Genomic DNA, 21,845 nt, shown 5'->3' on the forward strand with positions numbered 1-21,845 from the left:
ATCACTGACCTCATGAGTCTTCATCAAACTGTCAATAACTGATCACATGATCAATAACTGCAGCTGTGTCTTGTTCTCTCCATCAGATTCCTGTCCACTCACAATCGACACAAACACAGTGAACACAAACATCAAACTGTCTGACAACAACAGGAAGGCAACATGGGTGGAGGAGGATCAGTCGTATCCTGATCATCCAGACAGATTTGACTTCTGGCTTCAGCTGCTGTGTTCAACTGGTCTGACTGGTCGCTGCTACTGGGAGGTCGAGAGGAGAGGAGAGGTTTTTATATCAGTGAGTTACAGAGGAATGAGCAGGAAAGGAACCAGTAGAGACTGTTGGTTTGGACTGAACGATCAGTCCTGGAGACTGAGCTGCTCTGATGATGGTTACAAAGTCTGGCACAATAACAGAGGGACACGTATCCCCTCCCCCTCCTCCTCCTCCTCCTCCTCTGTCTCTAACAGAGTAGCAGTGTATGTGGACTGTCCTGCTGGCTCTCTGTCCTTCTACAGAGTCTCCTCTGACTCACTGATCCACCTCTACACCTTCAACACCACCTTCACTCAACCTCTCTATCCTGGGTTTGGACTCTGTATGTCTGATTCCTCAGTGAGTCTGTGTTGAGTAGGGGTGTAAAGGTATACCGTACTTCGGTATACCGCGGTGTTGTAAAGCCACGGTGGTGACACCGTGAGATTTCCAAGCTCACGGTGACGGTAATTAGCCTAATTAATTATTTTAATATTATGCAGCGCTGCTGCGCAACTCCACTTACACTTTGGGAACTCAAAACACATCACTTAACTTTCACACGCAAGTCGGCTGGAAATAGCTCGCTCCTTCGTTGGTTTCTCTTTTTTTTCCCCTCTCACTGTGATGGTAATTAATTAATTATTTTAATATTATGCTTCGCTGCCGGCGCAACCTACACGTTGGGAACTCAAAACATTTCACTTCATATTCACATGCAAGTCGGCCGGAAATAGCTCGCTCCTTTGTTGGTTTCTCTTTTTTTTCCCCTCTCCGGAGCTTCCCCACAGTCCTGGCAGCCTGACCGGTCTCTCTGCACCGCGGCGCCGTGGAGCTCCAGGCCCCGGTCTTTCTGCTCCTCTTCCCCAGACACAGCACCCTGTGGCCGGTCACCCAGCGCGAGGAGTCTCCCTGTAGCATGAGGCTGTGCTAACGGCTGCTAACGGCGGCGCTGCTCGTGCGGTCGCCGCGGTCCCGTTGCCGGGGACGGCGACGACGGCAACTGGCACACCGCCTCATTACCGGCAGCTGGTGCACAGCGGCGGCATCGGGGCTGGCGCCGCCGCTATTAGTAGGCTAGCGCCGAGCACAGCCTCAGGCTGCTGCAGCGGCGGTGCTGAGTTTACGTTGAACAGGTAATCTTTGGTTTTAGTGTGGAAGTTGTGACTGTGAATATGACATTTTACTCCGCATTCAAAGCCACGTTTGGTTTCTGCAGGCAGCAGCAGGCTTGTTGCTTGCTCCGCTCTGCGAGCAAATTTTTTCAAAATTTTCTCATCCTCTTTCAAAGCGTAGACCATAGTTTTAAGTATAAACCAAATATAAGTTGTATTACTTTGCATAAAGCATGTACTTTAATTTTAATACCGTCACCATGAAATACCGCGGTATACTGTACTAATACCGTTACCGTACCGTACTGTAAAATCCCATACCGTTACACCCCTAGTGTTGAGTGAACCAGAGTCTCCTCCTGTCACAGAAACCTTCTCACTGTTGAACAGACAGTTCAGTCTCTACATGTCTGTCTCTGTCTCTGTCTCTCACTCACGTTTTCACATTCATGGATTAAACCAGTTGATGTTTTAAACTCTTCTCAGTGATTCTTGTAAACTTCTTCCTCTTCCTTTAAAGATGGAAGCGTCGATTATTACAGGACAAAAACCACGGTGACTTTTACTCAGCTGCTGATGAAGGACGAGGCCTAATATCACCAAGCTAAAAGTCTCTGAGCCGCCAGCGTCACTGAGGAGAAAAACACATTTTAAACACATTCACTGTTCATGTTCAACTTTACAGGATGTTTGTGAGCTGGTCACAGGTAAACACACACAACAAGAAACACAACTGGAAACAAACATACTATAAGAGACTTTCATTTATCCCACTTTTGGGAAATTCACTTGTTACAGCAGCAATAAACAACAAGCAAGAGTAAAAAAATTGAATATGAAAACAGACACACTATGTTTACTCATCATGGGCTACTAAAAATTATCTGATGAAAAAAAAAATACAATGTTTCTTCAGTTGCTGAAATATTGGACAGTATGGGGAACATGGATTAGAATAAATGTACGATTTATGTGTACAACAGTGGTAACATACACAGAACAAAAGAAATTAATTTAAATACTGGATGAGGTAGTGGAGTGTTATTATCAAGACTTATGTGTCGGTCCTGATAAATGTCGATAAACTAAAACGTTGACCCAGCAAACAGCTTTGATGTGAGTGGGAAGCAAGTTGTGATTTTGCAGTGAGGTAGTGGAGTGAACAGAAAAATAGTGACTTGTGCAAAAGTGGCAGATCATAGTGCAAATAGTGTATGGACAGTAATATGATTAATGAAATGGTTTTTCTTTTTTATGTTTGTACTGAATCAATTAATCGATTTTATATGTAATGTGCATTTTCCATACTGATCCTATCAGCAAATGATTTTTCCGTAACAATTTCTGTAACTGAGTTTATTGTTAAACTGAATTTATCTAATCATGTAAATAATTGGATGTGAAATAATAAATAAAAAAAGTTTATATGAACCATGTCTGTTTATTTGTGGTGTTCGTCAGGTCTCTACGGGTGGCAGTGTAGGATTTCTTTATGCACAGTGATGCGTTTTTTACCCCTTAATCACTCACTCCCTCACTCTCTCCTTTTGTTTCCAGCAGCATCACATTACAAGTCATTTTTTTGTTGTTGCATTGATCCAGTTGTGTTTTTCTTGTCAACATTTCAACTATTAAATGGGAACATCACACAAACCTGGACAGAGTATGGACAGTTGTTTGTTATCAGAGCATCAAAAACAGTCTCATGCAGGACAGTATAATGTTATTTTTAAAAGAATCAGTAAATGAATTAATTAATAAACAAACTTTTTTTTTTAATTAGGATTTTGCCTATTTACTTATGTACTGTATCAAATTTGGACAAAAATGGCACTCCATAGGTGTTGTCCATCAATATGCAACCTTTAATTTGAAGGCGAACAGTCCCCATTCCCGACTCCCCACTTCCTGGTTTGTTTCTCATTACAAGTTGGATAATGAAACAAATTGACATTTAATCTCACTGAGTTTTATTGTACACACTCATTCAGCGGAAAGTGAAGCCGTAGAGCGCTTGTTTATTTCCTCTGATAGTATTACTAGCATTACTTTGAGACGTTACTCTCTCTAAACCTTATAGAGTGACGTCTCTTCATTAACCCCTGAAAGACCACCGGAAGTTAAGCTGTCTGAGTTGGTTTCTCCCAAGTGGCAACCCTCCGTGACGTCACCCATTGGTTTGTGAAGGGCCGTTTGTGAAGCCCGGAGATTGGCTTTCAGGGCGCCGCCATGTTTGATTTTTGGAGCCAGAAGAAACCATATTTGGACGAGGGGGCGGAGCTAAGGAGGTCGAGGGGCGGGTCGGACCCGTGTCTGCGAGGCTGCTAGTTTACCCAGCAACACCGGCTAACTGCCGAGCGGCTACGCTGCTAACACCGTTAGCATCTACAACTCGAGGTAAACTTTATATTTAACGGTGAAAGTAATCTCAGATGTTTATTAAATACATGTCCATGTTTGAACTAGCCTACATAGATCCCATGAGGAGTAATGTGTCACGTTATTGTAGCCGATGTTAGCATTAATAAGCTAATGTAAAGCTGTGAAACGTATTTTGATATTGTTTTAAATTGTTTTACAGAACCCAGAGACTAGTTTTTGTCTCAAACTGTAAAGCTGCAACACATTAAACTGTCATGGACTGAGACTGGTGGGTTACGGCTCCTGGACTTGATGTTACCTCACCTGCATCACCGATGATCGGCTGCTGGAGCTCCGACCTGTCGACCACGTTACAGCATTCACCCAGCTATTAGCTATTATTTTACATTCCTATTATATATATGCACATATTTTTTGCAGGTTACCAACATGTAGATGTACTGGAAATTCAGCTAATACAATACAAGCTTGTCTTTTGACAGTATGGCTCACCTTTACATCATCCACAGCTTATAGAACGTTTTCAGTGCTGTGAAATGCTGAAATTACTAGTGCAGTTTAAACATGAAATTAATTTATTTACTAAGATTTGCTTTACTGATTTTTAATGGGCCAGATCTTTACAGTAACATTAACACCACGACACACTGCTGTAATCAACAATAAATTAAGGAAAAAACTTTCCAGGACTATTTCTATGTATGCTTTCACTACACACAAGAAAAATGTTTAATCTTGTTACCCTCCTTGAAATAATAAAGCATCTAGAGATGAATATCAGAGCTTGTGCTTTCCTGATGTTTCTTGTCAACTAATCTATGATATTGAAAACAATAATTCACCAAAGTGTCACATTACATTGACCATGAGGTTATGGTAAATATGTAAAAGAAATACAACAATTTAATCACAGTAACTTTATTTATTATTACATTTTCAATGATAACAATCATCGACTGAATAAAGCATTTGTATTAACTGGACTATGAAAATAGCTGCTTCAATATCTTCACTGTCAATTTTAAGTTAGTCACCCTAAAAAGTGTGAGGTCAAATGTGGACATGGAATAATAAACTAACAGTTGGTCTGTTCTTCATTAGAGGTTTTCTGGTTTCATCTTCATCACAGCTCCACAACTTCACATGATGTCCTCCTCCTGTTGGCACCGGTCACTCAGCTCTCACAGTGGCTCCTTTACAATCACAGTAAAACACCAGAACTTAAATTAAAACATGGCAGGTGCATGACTGTCTGCTTCAATTAAAGACATTTGTGTGTGAATGTACAGCAGTAAATGACAAACCCCCACCTCTATATATTGTATTTATCAGTACAGTATGACACCAGCAAGATAGCAAGTTGATGGATAAACCTGGGGGCTTTGCAGCTTGTAGACCGATGCTACCGATCACTGTTCTGCCAACATGACGCCGTGGTCGTTAAATATTAAACCGTATTTATCCCGGTCCGGTAAAAGTCGGAGACGAGCTACGGTTAGCATGGCTAACACTGAGCTAACGGCGAGCTAACGTTAGCCGTGTGACTCGATTATTCACATTAACTATAAATTAACTTGTCTTGGACGGTGACAGTCTCATGTTCTCCGGTCAGAACACACAGGAGAACACACGGGAAAGTAATCGGTGGTCTTCTGGAATATACAACAAATTAAATATAATTTTTATGCGTTCAGAAAAAGAAAAAAATACTCACCGAACCGTGATATCAGCTCCCTCCGGGTCTGTTAGCACCGTCGGACGAGGTGAAACGAAAACTGGGTGAAATTAATTAACTGCCAGCACTGCACCTGTGCTATCTATCATCCACACATATCGACAAAATATCAGAAATTAAATTAAAACTGACTGAACACAATACGCAAACGACGGCAGCTCCCCTCCGGTGTTAATCCTCGGTGTCTGATCCACTGTGTCTGACCTGCGACGTCTCAGTCATCAGGCTGTCAATCATATTCCGTGCTGGAAGGTGATTGGTCAGTTATACCAACCAGGAAGGACTAATATCTAAATAATTATAGATTTTTTTTCAGAAGGACCACCAGGTCATATTTAAGGATGATAAACTTTAGCTGTTTAGACCGTTATCAGTTGAGAAAAAAAATTATTGAGCGAGTATTTCATGATTGAAAATGAATGGGAGTGGATTGGAACCAGGGCTTTCTGCAGCCACCCCCTACAGGATGCGGCTGGGATTGCACGTAAAGTCACTTCCGCATAGGCTTCACTTTTCAGACCGGAAGTCTACGTCCATTTTTTTTTACAGTCTATGGTTTCTCCTTTAAAGCTAAGTCTTTCAATTGACCTTTCGCAAAAGCTCCGCCCCCCTTAGTTACCGTTGCTAGCCCGACAAGCTTCTCGACGCTGCCCGAGTGTAAACAGTGTTTTTATATTGAGCGTCTTGAGGCATCAGAGTCTCAGAGGCATATGAGCGCTATATTTATGAATATTAATAATCACTAAACATTCTGACACCACTACAAAATTGCGTGGTCACAATGTAAACATAATGGTGATCAAAATACGGCTTTTATCGATTCATAAATTGCATCATGTGGCGCATCTGCAAGAGAATACGGGACGTGGTGTTTGTGTCGCGGACCGAGACCAGAGCTTCTTCTTTTCTTTTTTTCTCCCACGGAGAGGATTCAATCTGTGGAAGTACACTATAGTAGTTCTACAGTGTTTCCTCATACGTACAGCTCCTTCTGTTTTTTAAAATTGTCGCAAATACACCGCTGCATGTGTTCCGTTCATTCATCTCCTCATAGCGCTGTTTGTTATTGACATTCACACACACAGAGCGAGAGAGAGAGAGAAGCGTGCATGCTGCAGCAGTGCGTGGTGAAAGTGAAAGTTGTAAGGTCCGATCGCCCCCCCCCCCTTAAAAAAAAAATCCTAGAGGAAACACTGTAAATGTGAGTGATTTGGGATACAGCCCTAGTCCTGCTAGCTTACCTTGGAGCAGATGGAGGCTATGCTATGTAGCCTATGCTTGTTTATTTTCATGACATTTGGCTGGGAGTGGGAGAAGGGTCCGGCTGCGGGGTGGGTGGGGGGCTTCCACACGGTTTGACCCATTGTAGGCACCTCTCCTGTTGTGTTTTCAGCTTTGGGAAGGGAAAGGACACGACTCCCCCAGCCAAACTCTTCAGGTAACTACTGTCCGACAATACACTTTGCTTGTCGGAGTTCCGCAGCTTGTCGGACCTTGTTTACATAGTAACGGTTGCTATGATGTCTGATTGGACAATGACCGTTCGGGGGCGGGGTTTTGCGAAAGGTCAATTAGTGAAAATGACAAATTATCACATTCATTTATGTATAAAATCCGGCCTTTTGGCTCTTTAGATAACCTATAGGCTACTTTTTGTACTTCCATACATCCACATGAACTTTATTTTGAAAGTCCCAACCGGAAGAGCGCCCGCTGTGCCGTCGGCCACCTTGACCGAGCAGCAGCGGTGCAGCGCCGTGATGTCGCTGCTGCTGTGTCTCGGAGCAGCAACAGTTTGCTTCTACGTGATAGTTTACTACGGTTTATAAAACGTAAAGGTGAAATCCGGCAATCTGATTGGTTGTTAGCCGTGGTATATTGAGCATATACCACAGCTACTATTCTAAAACCTTATCACAGCGCAGGCTATCACTCCGCGTCAGGCACGTATGACTGGTATGAATGGAAGTTGTTGTCATGTATCCATGACAACGGACTGTTGCCGTCCGTAGCAAAAGACAGCTGATGTTTTTACGATGTTAAAAAACGGACTAAAGTAGTTGAATTCACATGTTTAAGGTTAACTTTCACTCCGGGGAGGGTTAACAATGGTAGAGGGGACTGAGCAGTGACTTTCACCTGAAAAAAAGCGGAGGAAAAGACGAGCTGGAGAGCTAACTTGGAGCTAACGTCTGGAGAGGTGGGACTATTTTTTCACAGTGAGGCTATTTTATTGGATAATATGTATTTCTGGTTGAATAAAACTACATGAAATTGATTGCTTATCCCTCTTCTATATTGCCTTTATTCGTAACCGTTTTATAAAAGCAATATATCACTCCAGTCCGTGGTATATGCTCATTATACCACTCCAAGGGGGTTGTCGTCCCTCCGCTTCGCGTCGGGCCGAACAACGCCCCTTAGCCGTGGTATAATGAGCATATACCACGGACTGGAGTGATATATTGCTTAATTGTTCCGAGGAGCGAGATGTTCGAGTCCCGTGACGCTGGAGGGGAAGACGGCCATTGTTACAGGTAACGAGCCTCACCTGTCGGCTGCTGCTGGCACGTGGAGCAAACAGCCGTGACGTCGCTGTTTACTTCAAACACTGATTGTTTTGTGTCAAATCTGAATTTAAAATGGGTTTATTGTTACTAAAACAAAGTTTAGCGGTAAAGTGAAGCTACAGTTGGTTTAATGGCCGATGGATCAATGTTTCAAAATAAAGGTCAGGTGATAAACTTCAACAGGTCCCAACTAACAGGAAAAAGAGTTTGCATCTTAAAATATCTAATAATATACGAGTCAGATTTTTACCATATCATACATATCATAGCCCTGACAACAAATTAACAAATCAAAGCCACTATTTAGGAAAATATCCAGCATTTGAAGAGATATAGTGAGAGTATATTTTATTTAAGAGAGAAAAGTGAAGGAGCTAACCTGTTCAGTTAACACACCTGTACCTGTCCAGGAAGTTTACCTTATAATAAATGTGTGTTACAGTATCTCTAGTTTGTGTATTTGTTATTACCTATATTGAAACATAAAATAGTCAATAGTCAATTGATTTGTAATTGTGAGTGTTGCCTACATCCTATTGTTTTTCCTCTAAATCCTATTTTTGTGACTTGAGCTGCACCTTGATGTGGATCGGTGGCTCATCCAACTGTCCTTGTCTCATATTTTACATTTGATTCATATTTTATCCTTTGTGTATGTGTTTTCAAGTGAAGAAATATTAAATACAAATGTTTTTGATCGACAGTTAGGCTTCACTGAGTTCAATACGGTGCAGGTTTGTTGAGTTTGACGTGTCTGAAATGTTCTTTTTCCCCCGTACACAGGAAGCAACACTGGCATCGGCAAAACCACGGCTCTGGATCTGGCGAAGAGAGGAGCGCGGGTGATCCTGGCCTGTCGAGACAAGGAGAGAGCTGAGGCCGCTGCTTTCGACATCCGCAGAGTGAGTAGTACTGTACGCCACGAGGAAGACGCTGCGTCGTCAGCTGCTCATTGAGATCGCTGAGTCCACTAGATCAACTAATCTGAAAACCGTGACCACAGAGCAGAGTGCAGATACACACCTGTTTGATATCAGCCTCACTTTTCTTCTTCTAACCAGAGTCCTTGTTGTTGTTTATGTTTCAGGAGAGCGGGAACAACCAGGTGATGTTCATGCAGCTGGATCTGGCGAGTCTGAAGTCCGTTCGCAGGTTTGCTGAAACCTTCTTGAAGACCGAGCCCAGACTGGATCTACTCATCAACAACGCAGGTGAAGATTATGTAGAAATATGATGAAATAGTCCTTTACCTTGTATGGTCCGTCCATGTTCTGTCTTAATTTCATGAAACAAAGTCAGAACATTGTGGTAGAATAAGGAGACCTAGTTCATTCTAGACCACAAACATGTGACATGGATCTATTGGACATGGACTAAGCATCAAGTCTGAGGTCAGAATTTCTCCAAATGACGTTCAAATATTCCCTCCAAAAAAAAAAAAAAACACACAGGTTTGAACCGTTTGAATATCTATATTTGCATGTTATGTCAATAACAGGAGGACAAACTAATACAACGAGACATAACTACTGGTGTAGGTATTTTTATTTCAGTTTTAACATGTATTTGAAAACATTGCACATATTCCGCATTTTTTGCTGTGACCAAAATCCTAAGAATTTCCAAACGGGGTTTGGGGAGTCCAAACCGCACTCTCTGCTCTGAACTTTCAGCCATTTAGTTTTTCTCTCTGCCATCTGCCATTGTTTTTGTCGCGTCTCACTTTCAGCAGTGAGTGACGCTGTGCAAGTGCAACTCCTGTGACCTGTCACTGCAGTGCGCCCACTCACAAAGCAGCCACCGACGTGTTTTTTTCCAAATCTTTTTTTTTTTTTTAATATTCAAATATATATTCGAATTTATAATAATCGTTGACAGCCCTAGCGACAGTACCATCACTAACACCTGAGTCGTTGGGTACAACACAAATCAAACTACAGAAACATCATCATCGAGCGCGGCTATAGTGGTAAACTCTGAATCAATAGAAGTGTTTATATGTATGGAGAAATCCAGAGAGGAAGAAGAGGAGTTGAATGTGCACCTGGTTGCAGCAAGAAAAAGATGCGATGCCAGTTTTTGCAAAGAGAGCCTGAGGTGAGTTGTTTTTAAATCTACATAACTGTATGTTGTTTGAGGCATCACAGTGACGTCATTCCTCACACAGTGTACACAGTCTGTAATACACTCTCTGTATTTCAGGTGTGATGGGTCCGGGGCGGACGGTGGACGGCTTCGGCGCGGCGTTGGGGGTGAACCACCTGGGTCACCTCCTGCTCACCAACCTCCTCCTGCAGCGGCTGCAGCGGTGCGGGCCCAGCCGCGTCGTCACCGTGGCCGCGCTGCTGCACCGCTTCGGTAACGTCCACTTCCCTCTGCTGGCGTCCGAGAAAGATTTGGTGTCGGGTCGGTCCGGCTGGCACGACCTCCAGGCCTACTGCAGCAGCAAGCTGTGTAATGTGCTCTTCACCAGGGAGCTGGCCAACCGGCTGCAGGGCAGCAGAGTCACCTGCTACAGTCTGCACCCAGGTCAGTGGACTACACATGGTTTAAAACTAGAGCTTTTAAAGCTCCATATAAAGGTAGATGTTTGTATTAAAGCTCCATACAGTATAAAGGTAGATGTTTGTGTTAAAGCTCCATACAGTATAAAGGTAGATGTTTGTGTTAAAGCTCCTTCAGTATAAAGGTAGATGTTTGTGTTAAAGCTCCTTCAGTATAAAGGTAGATGTTTGTGTTAAAGCTCCATACAGTATAAAGGTAGATGTTTGTGTTAAAGCTCCATACAGTATAAAGGTAGATGTTGTATTAAAGCTCCATACAGTATAAAGGTAGATGTTTGTGTTAAAGCTCCATACAGTATAAAGGTAGATGTTTGTATTAAAGCTCCTTCAGTATAAAGGTAGATGTTTGTGTTAAAGCTCCTTCAGTATAAAGGTAGATGTTTGTGTTAAAGCTCCATACAGTATAAAGGTAGATGTTTGTATTGAAGCTCCATACAGTATAAAGGTAGATGTTTGTGTTAAAGCTCCATACAGTATAAAGGTAGATGTTTGTGTTAAAGCTCCATACAGTATAAAGGTAGATGTTTGTGTTAAAGCTCCATACAGTATAAAGGTAGATGTCCATGTGTAGTGTGATTATAAACAGGGGTACACATAACTTTTTTTGTGAGCTACTCAGATGAGTACCAGGGGAGAGTGTTTGGTACTCACCCCTGCGGCGTGCGGTCCTAGTAAGTGCAGTCTTCCTCACTATCGTCCTCAGTCTCCCCCCCACTGTCCTCTGCTTCAGCTTCCTGCGTGGTGGATGATGAAGATTTGCCTTCCTGTCTCTGATTAAGCCTCCGAGCAGCTGTCTCCATCCAGAGGTCAACAGCTGGCTTTGGGTCAAATGTCTCTGTGGTCTTTTTTGACAGGTGAATGTGCATCAAGGCTGAGAGACGAGCAGGTGACAGACGAGATCTGTACTTGGTTTTTATGATGTTGAGATGTGAGAATCCCCTCTCACAAGCTGCACTGCTTAAAGGCAGTGTAAGAGACAGTTTAACCAACTTGTTGATGTTAGAGTAATCATCTGGGCCACTTGTATTCACTATTTGAACTAAGTCATACACAGAGGAGGCTCCCAAGCGTTTTCCTGCCTGCTTTAAGCACATCCATTCTCTCACAGTGGTGTCTCTGTCAAGTTTCAAGGTGGCCTCATATTTCTGAAGAATGCTGCAAACTGTTGTGTTGCCAAAACGGTGGAGTTGCATTTCTTGAGGCCATGTTGAAGGATCAAATACTAAGAAATGATCACATGACTTGAGGGAGTCAAATCTGATTTCAAACTGTTCAATTAATCCCCTGAGTAAGTTTGACTTGTCTCTGTCAGCATCGGCATTAGAAACAGTGTGAGTGCTGCTGTGGTGGCCTTCACTATCAAGCAGAAGTGTGAACTGTCCAATAGCCACCATGAGTTCATCCTTACATTCGGTCAGCTTTTCCTTTTGAAACCTAATGGATGTGGTCTTCAAAGTGTTGCCAATATCCAGCATGTTGGCCAGAAAGCACTGAAAACGCTCTGTGCAGACATGCTGCAATTCACTGTTATCACTCGTGGCCAGTTGCATTTTAATGGCTGGCAATAGTCTAGATATTTTTAACAGTGTTTCATGTCTCCATGCAGACCATCTGATATTATGAAACTTGCCCAGTTTCACAAAGGAGATGCCATTTTCTTCACACAATTTCTTCAGTGCTGCAGTGTGTTTTGCTCCACCTTTTTGTAAATAAAACTGCAGCAGCTTGACCACAGAGCGAATAAATGTCTCACAGTAAGGAACGTTGCGATCAGCTGATTTTGCGCAGTTCTCCAGTGTGTGTGCAGTGCACAGAATATGCACAAGAGAGTTTCCTACCGCCACAAGTTGTCATAGTTTGGGCACAACATTGTTGTACGTACCGACGTTAACAGCAGCCCCGTCTGTGCACACGGCGACCAACTTCGTTGTCCAGTCATCCAAGCCTGCGTCGTGGAAAAGCCTCACAAGTCCATCTGTTATAGCCTGCGCTGCGGTCAGCACCCAGTTCAATCAATCCAAGAAAGTCCGACATGAATTCTCCGTTCTCCGATTTCCTGCTCGGTTTTTGTGATGTCCTCAGATCCGTCAAAAAGCAGCCCTCAAAATTCAGCAGACTGCAACTTTTCTCTTAACTCCCCGCTGATAGTGTGTGTGATGGTGTGCATTATCCGTGTGCCTCCTTCACGTGAGTGATAAGCACCTCCGACATTCACTCCAAGCCGCTTCAGTAAAGTGATATCCTCAGAATAGGAAGACATGGGACGTGTGTGTTTAGCCTTATGAAAGGCAAGGAGAAAAATATTACACAGGGCTTGCCGTTGTTCTTCATTTATTTAGCTTGTCTTGCCATTTGTTTATCAAATAAAGGATGATTGAAATTTTTTGAGCCCTTATAAAAACACACCTGTATTGTCTGCTAGCTGTGGATGCGAGTGGCAAATCTTGCACCACATTTCAGTGCGCTCCTCATTAACATCAAGCCACTGCACATCTTGGAGCCACTTTTCAGAAAAACCTCTTTTCTTCGGCTCTGGCTCGGTTTGTCGTTTCTTTGGTGGTGGTGAAACGCCAAAAAAGCTGCTTAATGTCTTTTGTTTTTTAGACATGTTTTTTAGCTTCGTGTAGACAAGGTCTCAGATGGCGGTAACTGTCAGGTACGCAAATGCGCCGTAGCAACACACGTGATGTTAAGCATTTCTCATTTTCGCCGCGCATGCGTACCTGCGTACCAGTTATGTGCACCCCTGATTATAAAGCAGCTCTAGGTTCTATATTAATACTGTGAAAGTATCAAAGCCTCAGTCCACAGAGAAATGCACACAACCTGTATTCAGAAACTGAGCCTTAAAACCAGCCGTCAGGACTTTGTGTTGTTACTAGAGCTCCAGAGAGAAGCTGAGAGAGGAGATGGAAAACTACACTGAGATGGTTTTTGGTTTCTAAAACTACAAATATATCTTCTTACAGATCAACACATCAAATTAAATTCCAGGAGCAGAGGAACATTTACAGCCTTTAACAGCAGAGTGACTGAGTGACTGAGTGACTGTGGTGTGACTGAGCAGCTCATTAAAGCTCCTCATCTCTGCTCTTCCCAGGACTCGTCTCCACAGCCCTGTGTGGCAGTCTGAGCCGGTGGCTGCAGCTCCTCCTGATGCCCGTGGCCAAGCTCTTCTTCATGGACCCGGAGGCGGGGTCTCAGACCAGCCTGCACTGCGCTCTGCAGGAGGGCATCGAGCCGCTGAGCGGACGCTACTTCTCTAACTGCGCTCTGCAGCAGGTGGCAGCGAAGGGACGAGACGACGCCCTGGCTAAGAAGCTGTGGGAGGTGAGTGAGAGGTTGACCGGGTTATCGTGACGGACTCTAGAGTCCTGATCCAGGAGCTGCAGAGAGAGACCGGGTCCACACGACACGGCTCTGCTGGGTTTCTGTATTCATGTTGGTCTGTGGCTACTTTAACACTTGTGCCTACTGTTCCTCAAAGAGACGCCATGATTGTGGTCAAACCAAGTTTTCTTACTGCACTGTATGGAGCAGCGTTCTTCAGACTTGATGACTGACTGGTTTAAAGAACAGATGAATGGTTCATGTAACAGTCTGCAGCTGGTCCAGATGTTCACCCAGGTCAGGATGAAGCCACCAGCCTGAGCTCAGACATGTCGGCTCAGTCCTTAAAGCCCTGTGTGTGTGTGTGTGTGTGTGTGTGTGTGTGTGTGTGTGTGTGTGTGTGTGTGTGTGTGTGTGTGTTGCGGCAAGGTACTACAGGTCCTTTGCCTGTTGACATAGGGGAACATGTTCTATAAATCTGTTAATTAAACATGTATTAATGCATTGATGGTAAAGTATCTTGAAAAACAAGTTGCACATGTCTGCTCTTGATGCTCTGCTGTTGAACAACTGTTGTGTTGCAATGGTGCTAATAAAGTTCTGTCATTGTTGGTTGCTGAACCAGTACAAAGTGACAACAGTGAACTTCATGTTTCATGTTTCATGTCTACAGAAAGTTTTATACAAAAGGAAGAAGAAGATACATTATGATGTTATATAAAACCATACCCAACATGCCAAGGTGCTGATCGCTGCTAAAACTGTTTAATAACAAGAAAAGGTGTTTCCTGTCAGGACGTCTTGTTAGAGGGAGGGCTGGATGTGCACACAGTTAAAATAAGAACCCACTTATCATTATGGTATGTTTATTTTGGATATCAGAATGTTTGAAGATTAATTAAGATTTTATTCAAGTTTTGTTCTTAAATCTTTGACATGTTAAAACCCTGTGCAGATATGGGGGTGTGGGTGTTGTTTAATAAATATTAAAGTATATTTTTAGGGCTTTTTGGCCTTTAATGTACAGGACAGTTGAGAGAGAGAGACGGGAATTGGGAGGCAGAGAGGGGGGGTATGACACACAGGATAGGGCCGCTCGGCGCGGGATTCAAACCGGAGTCGCCTGCGGTGAGGACTATAGCCTCAACACATGGGGCAGCTGCTCTACCAACTGAGCTGGATTTTTTACACTAATTCCACTTTAACAATTTACAATGACAATAACTGAATACATATGAAAGAGTGTAATACTTAGCTCTAATCCTGACTGTAGCACATAACAGAGATGGGGACTCGAGTCAGTAGCTGCGTTTCCATTACAGATTTTCGCAAAATAAAAGCGATATTTCTGAAACTTCGAAAAAGTGCAACTGCTATTTGCGGGTGTTTCCATTGAAAGGTATTTTGCGAATGAGCCTTAATGCGTCTTGCGTTTCTATGGTGACGGCACAGCGATCTCAGCTGCCTACAGCTGTTGCTGTTATTGTTTTTAACAAAGACGAAAACAGCGCTTGATTGCTGAAAGGCAAAGCCCGTGTGGCGCTGCAGCGGCCACAAATAAGGGCGCACTCACACGGGCCAGTTGTACCGTGCTGAAGCTCTAATGCCCCCCCTCCCCTGTCCCCCGCTGGCCCACACTCACACCACCTCGAACCCAAGCTGCTCAATCACGGTTGCCTCCGTTGATATAGAGGGATTGTTTGTTTACCAACACGGCGGATGTGCGCTTTAACCTGACTGCAGAAAGAACGGAGCCTTTAAACACCGGCGGTGATGAGGCGCTGACAACAATATAGGTGGTTGTGTCCACACACCCGTACTGGTTTATGTGACTTAAGGTGACATTTCAGCGCAGGAGGGAGTGGGAGCCTGGATGCGAGCCAGTCTTCTTCAACCATGCAGGGAAAAGGGGAACGATAGGAAAGGGTTTTCTAATTTATTGAGAAACAATGCCCAGGTCAGCAATGCATGACAATAAACATGTGGTTCATTTGTCCCCTCAAGTCACATAAACCAACACAGCGTGGACACACACAACTCCGGTGACGCCGGTGACGTGTAGAAAAGCGAAAAAAGTGTTTCCATTACACTTTTGCGATACAAGTTTGTATCGATACGTCTCAAAAACCACCTCATGAGAGCGTAAAAACTTTGTTGCGATATTTGAGAGTTTTTTCAAGATGTAGGTGTTTCCATTACCAGTTTTTAATTTCGATATTTAGGTTTTGCGCATTTCAAGGGGTAATGGAAACGCACCTACTGTGACTTGGACTCGAGTCGACTCGAGTCGCTATTTTGATGACTTGTGACTTGACAAAAAATAAAAGACTTGCGACTTGACTCGGACTTGGAGGTTAAAGACTCGGGACTTGAGACACAATGACTTGTATGACTTGAATGACTTGAATGACCAGCCGCCACCGCTGAATTTCTCACCGGCACGGCACCAGCTCAGTCGGTGTTTTTTTTTTCACCGCCAGACTTTTCATGCATTTATTTTGAAAGGGCAGCTGGAGAGAGAGAGGGAGGGGGAGAGAGAGTGAGAGGGGGGTTTGATACGGAGCAAAGGGGCCGTCAGGGTCGCTGCAGCGGCCGTGATATGACGCTCGCAGCTCAGTGTTTTTAATCGGAGACTTCATCCGGAGTTTCAGTGACGGTGAGCGGCCTGTCACGCTGCTTCATCGCCGCGTCGCCACCGCTGTTACCAAGTAGTTTTAGATAATAATTTTATATTTTATATTCAAAAGTCAAAGAATGTGGAACATTGAAACATCCCAGGATGCTATGAGTGACAGGCAAACAGCCAATCAGCTAACAGCTGTAGTTGGGTTGCAGCACCATCTGCAGCAGTGAGAACGTGAGGCTGAAGGAGAGGAGATTAAAAAAAGGACACGTTAGCTCCTCCTCGCTATGGTAACGCTGGTAACAGGTGACTGTTACCGTATGTCTATGGTTATTGAGTGCAGGCTGAGAATGGTGTTGTCATGATAGAATAGAATAGATTTTCTATTCTATTCTAATACACTGTCAACACTTTATATAGATTAGATTCTTCAGGTGAAATTGCAATAATAAGGTGACTTGACTTGACTTACCCAAAGAAAAATGACTTGAGACTTGCACATGTGTGACTTGGTCCCATCTCTGGCATAGAACTGTGTCTGACCAGTTGTAGTCCGTTACATACAATGACAGTTGTTGTAATAAAAACTCTTGTAATCTCTGACATGGACGCTGCTCTGCAACAGACTCTACTGTGCATCATTAATAGTAGTGAATAGTGAACTCACCTCTCTCTGCTGCTCTGGTGGCTCCTTACATCCTTTGTTGCAGCCGTGTGGCTCGCTGACAATGTCACTTCTCTGACATCACATCCAACGTCCTGTCTGTCGTCACGGCGATATATGATACTAGTTGTCATAGTGTTTGATTGAAGATGATTGGCTGGCTCCTACCTTAACCCACACTGCAAAAACTCAAACTCTCACCAAGAACATTTGTCTTTTTTCCAGTCGAAACTAATCTCATTACACTCAAAATAAGACTCATCACCTAAAAAGGAGCTTGTTTTTAGACACTTTTTACTTCTGTCAAGCAGATTTTCACTTGAAATAAGTAGAAAAATCTGATAGTGGAGAAAGTTTTTCTTTCTTATTACAAGCACAAAAAAACTTTTTTTCTACTAATTTCAAGTGAAAATTTGTTTGAAACAAGTGAAAATGATCTAAAAACAAGTTAATTTTTAGGTGATGAGTCTTGTTTAAAGTGGAGAGAGATTAGTTTGACTTGAAATGAGACATTTTGACAAGAAATAAGACAAATATTATAGTTTTTGCAGTGCATAAGCTTCTCCTGTAACTACTATACTCATGTAGTCTGTAGGTTACAGTTGTTATGGTTCTTCAACAGTGGACTGACTGTGTTCCCAGTCATGTTGCTCAGACTAGAGCCAGAAACCAGTCCACTCTGAAACACAGTGAAGTGAGCCTGCAGTCCAGCCTGGTCATGTGACCTTCTACCTGAACACACCACTTTCATATGAGTGTTCATTCATGTTCATGCCCTGACCCCTTGTGGTTGTTAGGTGGCACTGCGTTACATTGATAAGAATATGAACAGGTGAGTGTTAAATGTTCACTGTTTCAGGTCTGAGTCTCATCACATCATCCATCATTTATTATCATTTAAAAACATCATTATAAACCAAAGACTAGCAATGAAACCATCAATGTGTTTTTTGTTTCTTAACTAAATGAAAAATGTATCTCTAATAAACATCAGTCTGTGATTTACTTTCAAACCAAAAGAGAATGAGATTTTTGGTGTCACAACCAAGACATGAAATTCTTCTTCTTTATTTTTTAATTCCTTTTATCATCATTTAATTTGAAACCAGAAACCATATTCATATGGATGGATCTGATTTTTAATTCTAAACCAAAGACTAGAAACAAAATAATTTGGTCAATTTGGTTTTTGTTTCTTAACAGAAAGACAGAAAATCAAAAAAAATATTCAAATTCTGAGTTTTTCTAATTAATCTTTTCATTTCATTTCATTTTTTATTTAACCTTTATTTATACAGGTACTCTCATTAAGACATGGTGTCTCATTTTCATTCTCATTTGACAGAGAGAGTAGCTCAGTGCACAGACAGGAAGAGGACATCAAGAGTGAATAAATATAAATAAAAGAAACTGTCAAACACCAAAGATGCACCATTTTGACAGTTTTTGTTTTTTCTATTCTGATGCCAAAAGGTTTTTTTTTCCATTTTCATTTTGAAACAGCAGATTTACAGGTTTTTTCCTTTAGAAAAATAACAAATATGGATTATGTGATGATACCCAGACCATTTCAGTCTTAGAAACTCATCAGCTGTGTAGCCGACCATCTTGGTAACTTAATAAACTTAATACTAATAGATGAATCCTCAGAGTTGTGTATCAGTGCTGGTGGATGTGACTGTCTCTGACCTTTGTGTAGAGTCTGTGTGAACGCTGCCTGAATCCCTGTAGATCAGCTGTGACACATGGGAAGATGTGCTGGCTGATGAATCCAGGTCTTTTGCAGGTACTGGATCTAAAGCGAGAACAATGTCTTATTAAGGCTGATAAATCTTTTATTGTGCATTATTAGGCCCTTATTATCAGTTAACTATGCACTTGTTAACAGTTAACTATGCTTTTTGCAGGTACTGGATCTAAAGCGAGAACAATGCCTTATTAAGTCTAATAAATCTTATGTTATGCATTTATTAATGATTAACAATGATTTTCACAACTTCCACATCTGTAATGAACAATACATGTGGTCAAGGTTGATAAAATGTAAAGAAAAGATTGCATAATGCAAAATGCTAAATTTACATCTGAGTTTTCATAATGAAATTTTTTTTTAATGTAAACAAATAAAAGTCTCAATATATCCTGCAATAACACTTAACAGTTGAATTTTCAAGCATTTTAAACAGAGTCTTAGGCTGGATTGCACCAACAAGGTTTAACTTTAAAACCAGATTAAATCATGGTTTAAGTTTAAATTATGTTGCACTAAACTTTAAACCTAGTTCAAAATTAAGACAGATTAGATTTAAACCTCCCTTTAAACCTCAGTTTAATTTTTACTCTAAACTAAGTTTAATTTTAATCCTGTTGCACCAGAACTTTAAACTCCAGTTTAAACTGTGATCTAGGGTTAATTTTAAACTGACAGTGGAGGAGGTTTAATTTTTTCAATGGCTGCATTTTTGAGCTGAAGTGAGCAAAATTATGAAGTTCCTTGAGGAAAATTGAGAGACAGGCTCTGTCTGTGTTGTCTGATGCTGGAGTTGTGGTTCTGCAGCGAGTTCCACTTGGAGAGAGACGGTGTTTTCTCTGACAAAGCTCAGGTGAAGCTACTGCAGCAGAGTAGAAGGCTCAGGGCTGCTAGCTGCACTAGCTGTCTCTGATGCTAACGAGTGCTAGCACGTCTCTCTCTCTCTCTCAGCAGCAGCAGTCAGGAGGACAAAAGAAAGAAATACAGTCTGAGTGAAGTGCTGGAGCTGCAGACCGATTCCCCACCGTCACTGACAACTAAAGCCTCGACTGGTAACAAGTATGAGGACCGTTGTGGGGAGCTAGCTCGATGCTAAATCCGGCTAGTGGTAGTGGTTAGCATCCACCGCTAACACCGTCTTCCCAGCTCGGCTCTCCTGTTTAAAAAACAAAACAAAAACATGTGACACCAAAGGCTCCTGGTGTTGGTGACGGCGGGTATCGGCCCAGACTGTATTTCGTTTCCTCTGCGGTCTTGACTGCTGCTGTCAGGGGCAGGAGGCTAGTCTACACAGTTGAGCCCGCCCAGTTTGAATGTTTTGTTTACAAACTGCAACGAACAAAACTCCATTTTGCATATTTAATTAGTTTCCTTTATACACACTTGTCCCTACTGATTTAAATCAGTTTAAATTCAGTTTAAATTCAGTTAAACTGAGTTTTACTAAACTGAGATTAATTTTAAATGGTGCAACAGAGCTCTGCTTAATTTTAAACATGGATTAACTCCTTTTAAACTGAGTTTTACTAATCTCTGATTAGAGCTAATCTTAGATTAAATTAAACCTTGTTGGTGCAATCCAGCCTTAATGTAGCACATTTCATTAAACTCAAACTCAAATCACTGTGCTGAATGTACACAGCAGTAAGTAGCTATCACGTACAGAAAAGTGTCAAGAACATATCAGACAGTGCACAACGAAAGAGAGAAGCTATATGTTTCGACCATGTCCACTGTATGTATATAAGCCTAGCTGGAGACAAAATAAACAACATTATTTGAATATGAAAACTCACTGATACACAGAGGAGCGCTTCCGTAGGGCAGCAACAGTCATCCCTGTAGATCAGCTGTGACACATGGGAAGATGTGCTGGCTGATGAATCCAGGTGGACAGCATGTGATGTAGCAGCAGCAGCTGTGATGAGCCTCTGTCATGAGCCTTCATGGAGCTCACAGGTCGTCAGCATCCATGAAGGAGAAGCTGTTAGTGAAGAAAACTCCAGTCAGACCATGGTGAAGCACACTGATGTTTCCACAAGCTGACCTCCTGCTTTTAACAGCTATTTACTGGACTTTTCTTTAAACACTGTCAAAGCTACAGGACAGAGAAGTTCATGCCCTGACCCCTTGTGGTTGTTAGGTGGCACTGCGTTACATTGAGAAGAATATGAACAGGTGAGTGTTAAATGTTCACTGTTTCAGGTCTGAGTCTCATCACATCATCCATCATTTATTATCATTTAAAAACACAAGTCTGGGATTTATTTTAACACTAAAAGAAAATATGACATCATTGGTGTCACAATCAAGAAATGAAAAAACCATTAAAAATGGTGCCTTTTTGGTTTTTGGAAATTCCTGTTATTGTTATTTTATTTTGAAACCAGAAGCCAAATTCATGTAGATGTATCTGGTTTTTAATTCTAAACCAAAGACCAGAGACAAAATGATGTGATCAATTAGTTTTTTGTTTCTTAACTAAAAGAGTTTGAAGTTTTGCTAATGAAACCTCTCATTTGTGATTGGGCAGAGACAGGAAGAAGTCCAGCAGAACCACGGCTCCACAGCAACAATGAAGCTAAACGTTAGCTATTAAACACTGATCTGCTACATCCCAATCAGCACAGAATGACTGATGAGTTTATCAATACAATGTTCAGCATGAGCCTATATCCAAAAACCAGTGGAGCCAGCAGAACCACAGCCCAGAATAACCTTCACAACACTCTCTGCCTGTTCAACAGTCACGCTGCTAGGATTAGCCACAAGCTAACATGAAGCTATCAAAGTGAGTGAAAAGCTTTTCCGTATCAATGAACTTGTCATGTATCTCACTCAGCATCATCACAGAACATC

General features: G+C 42.2%; 2 protein-coding genes across 2 annotated transcripts in view; both read left to right on the plus strand.

Moving 5' to 3' along the window:
- The window catches only part of LOC310996396 (NACHT, LRR and PYD domains-containing protein 3-like), a gene marked incomplete at its 5' end in the record, with an annotated part of 56,952 nt that extends 54,258 nt beyond the window's left edge, over nt 1–2,694 (plus strand). Inside the window, one exon of the mRNA XM_083985771.1 lies at nt 87–2,694. Within this exon, the coding sequence (XP_083841897.1) occupies nt 87–628 (542 nt within the window). The 3' untranslated portion in view covers nt 629–2,694. The remainder of the gene's footprint in view (nt 1–86) is intronic.
- Nucleotides 2,695–7,210: 4,516 nt separating this feature from the next.
- Nucleotides 7,211–14,309, plus strand: LOC310995934 (dehydrogenase/reductase SDR family member 13-like). The gene is made up of 6 exons (XM_083985149.1): nt 7,211–7,308; nt 7,959–8,022; nt 8,839–8,957; nt 9,143–9,266; nt 10,258–10,584; nt 13,720–14,309. Exons 1-6 carry the CDS (start codon nt 7,246–7,248, stop codon nt 13,977–13,979), a joined length of 957 nt encoding a protein of 318 aa, XP_083841275.1. The 5' UTR covers nt 7,211–7,245; the 3' UTR covers nt 13,980–14,309.
- Nucleotides 14,310–21,845: the final 7,536 nt, after the last annotated feature.

Source organism: Trachurus trachurus (genome assembly GCF_905171665.1).
Source record: "Trachurus trachurus genome assembly, chromosome: 13".
NCBI lineage: Eukaryota > Metazoa > Chordata > Actinopteri > Carangiformes > Carangidae > Trachurus > Trachurus trachurus.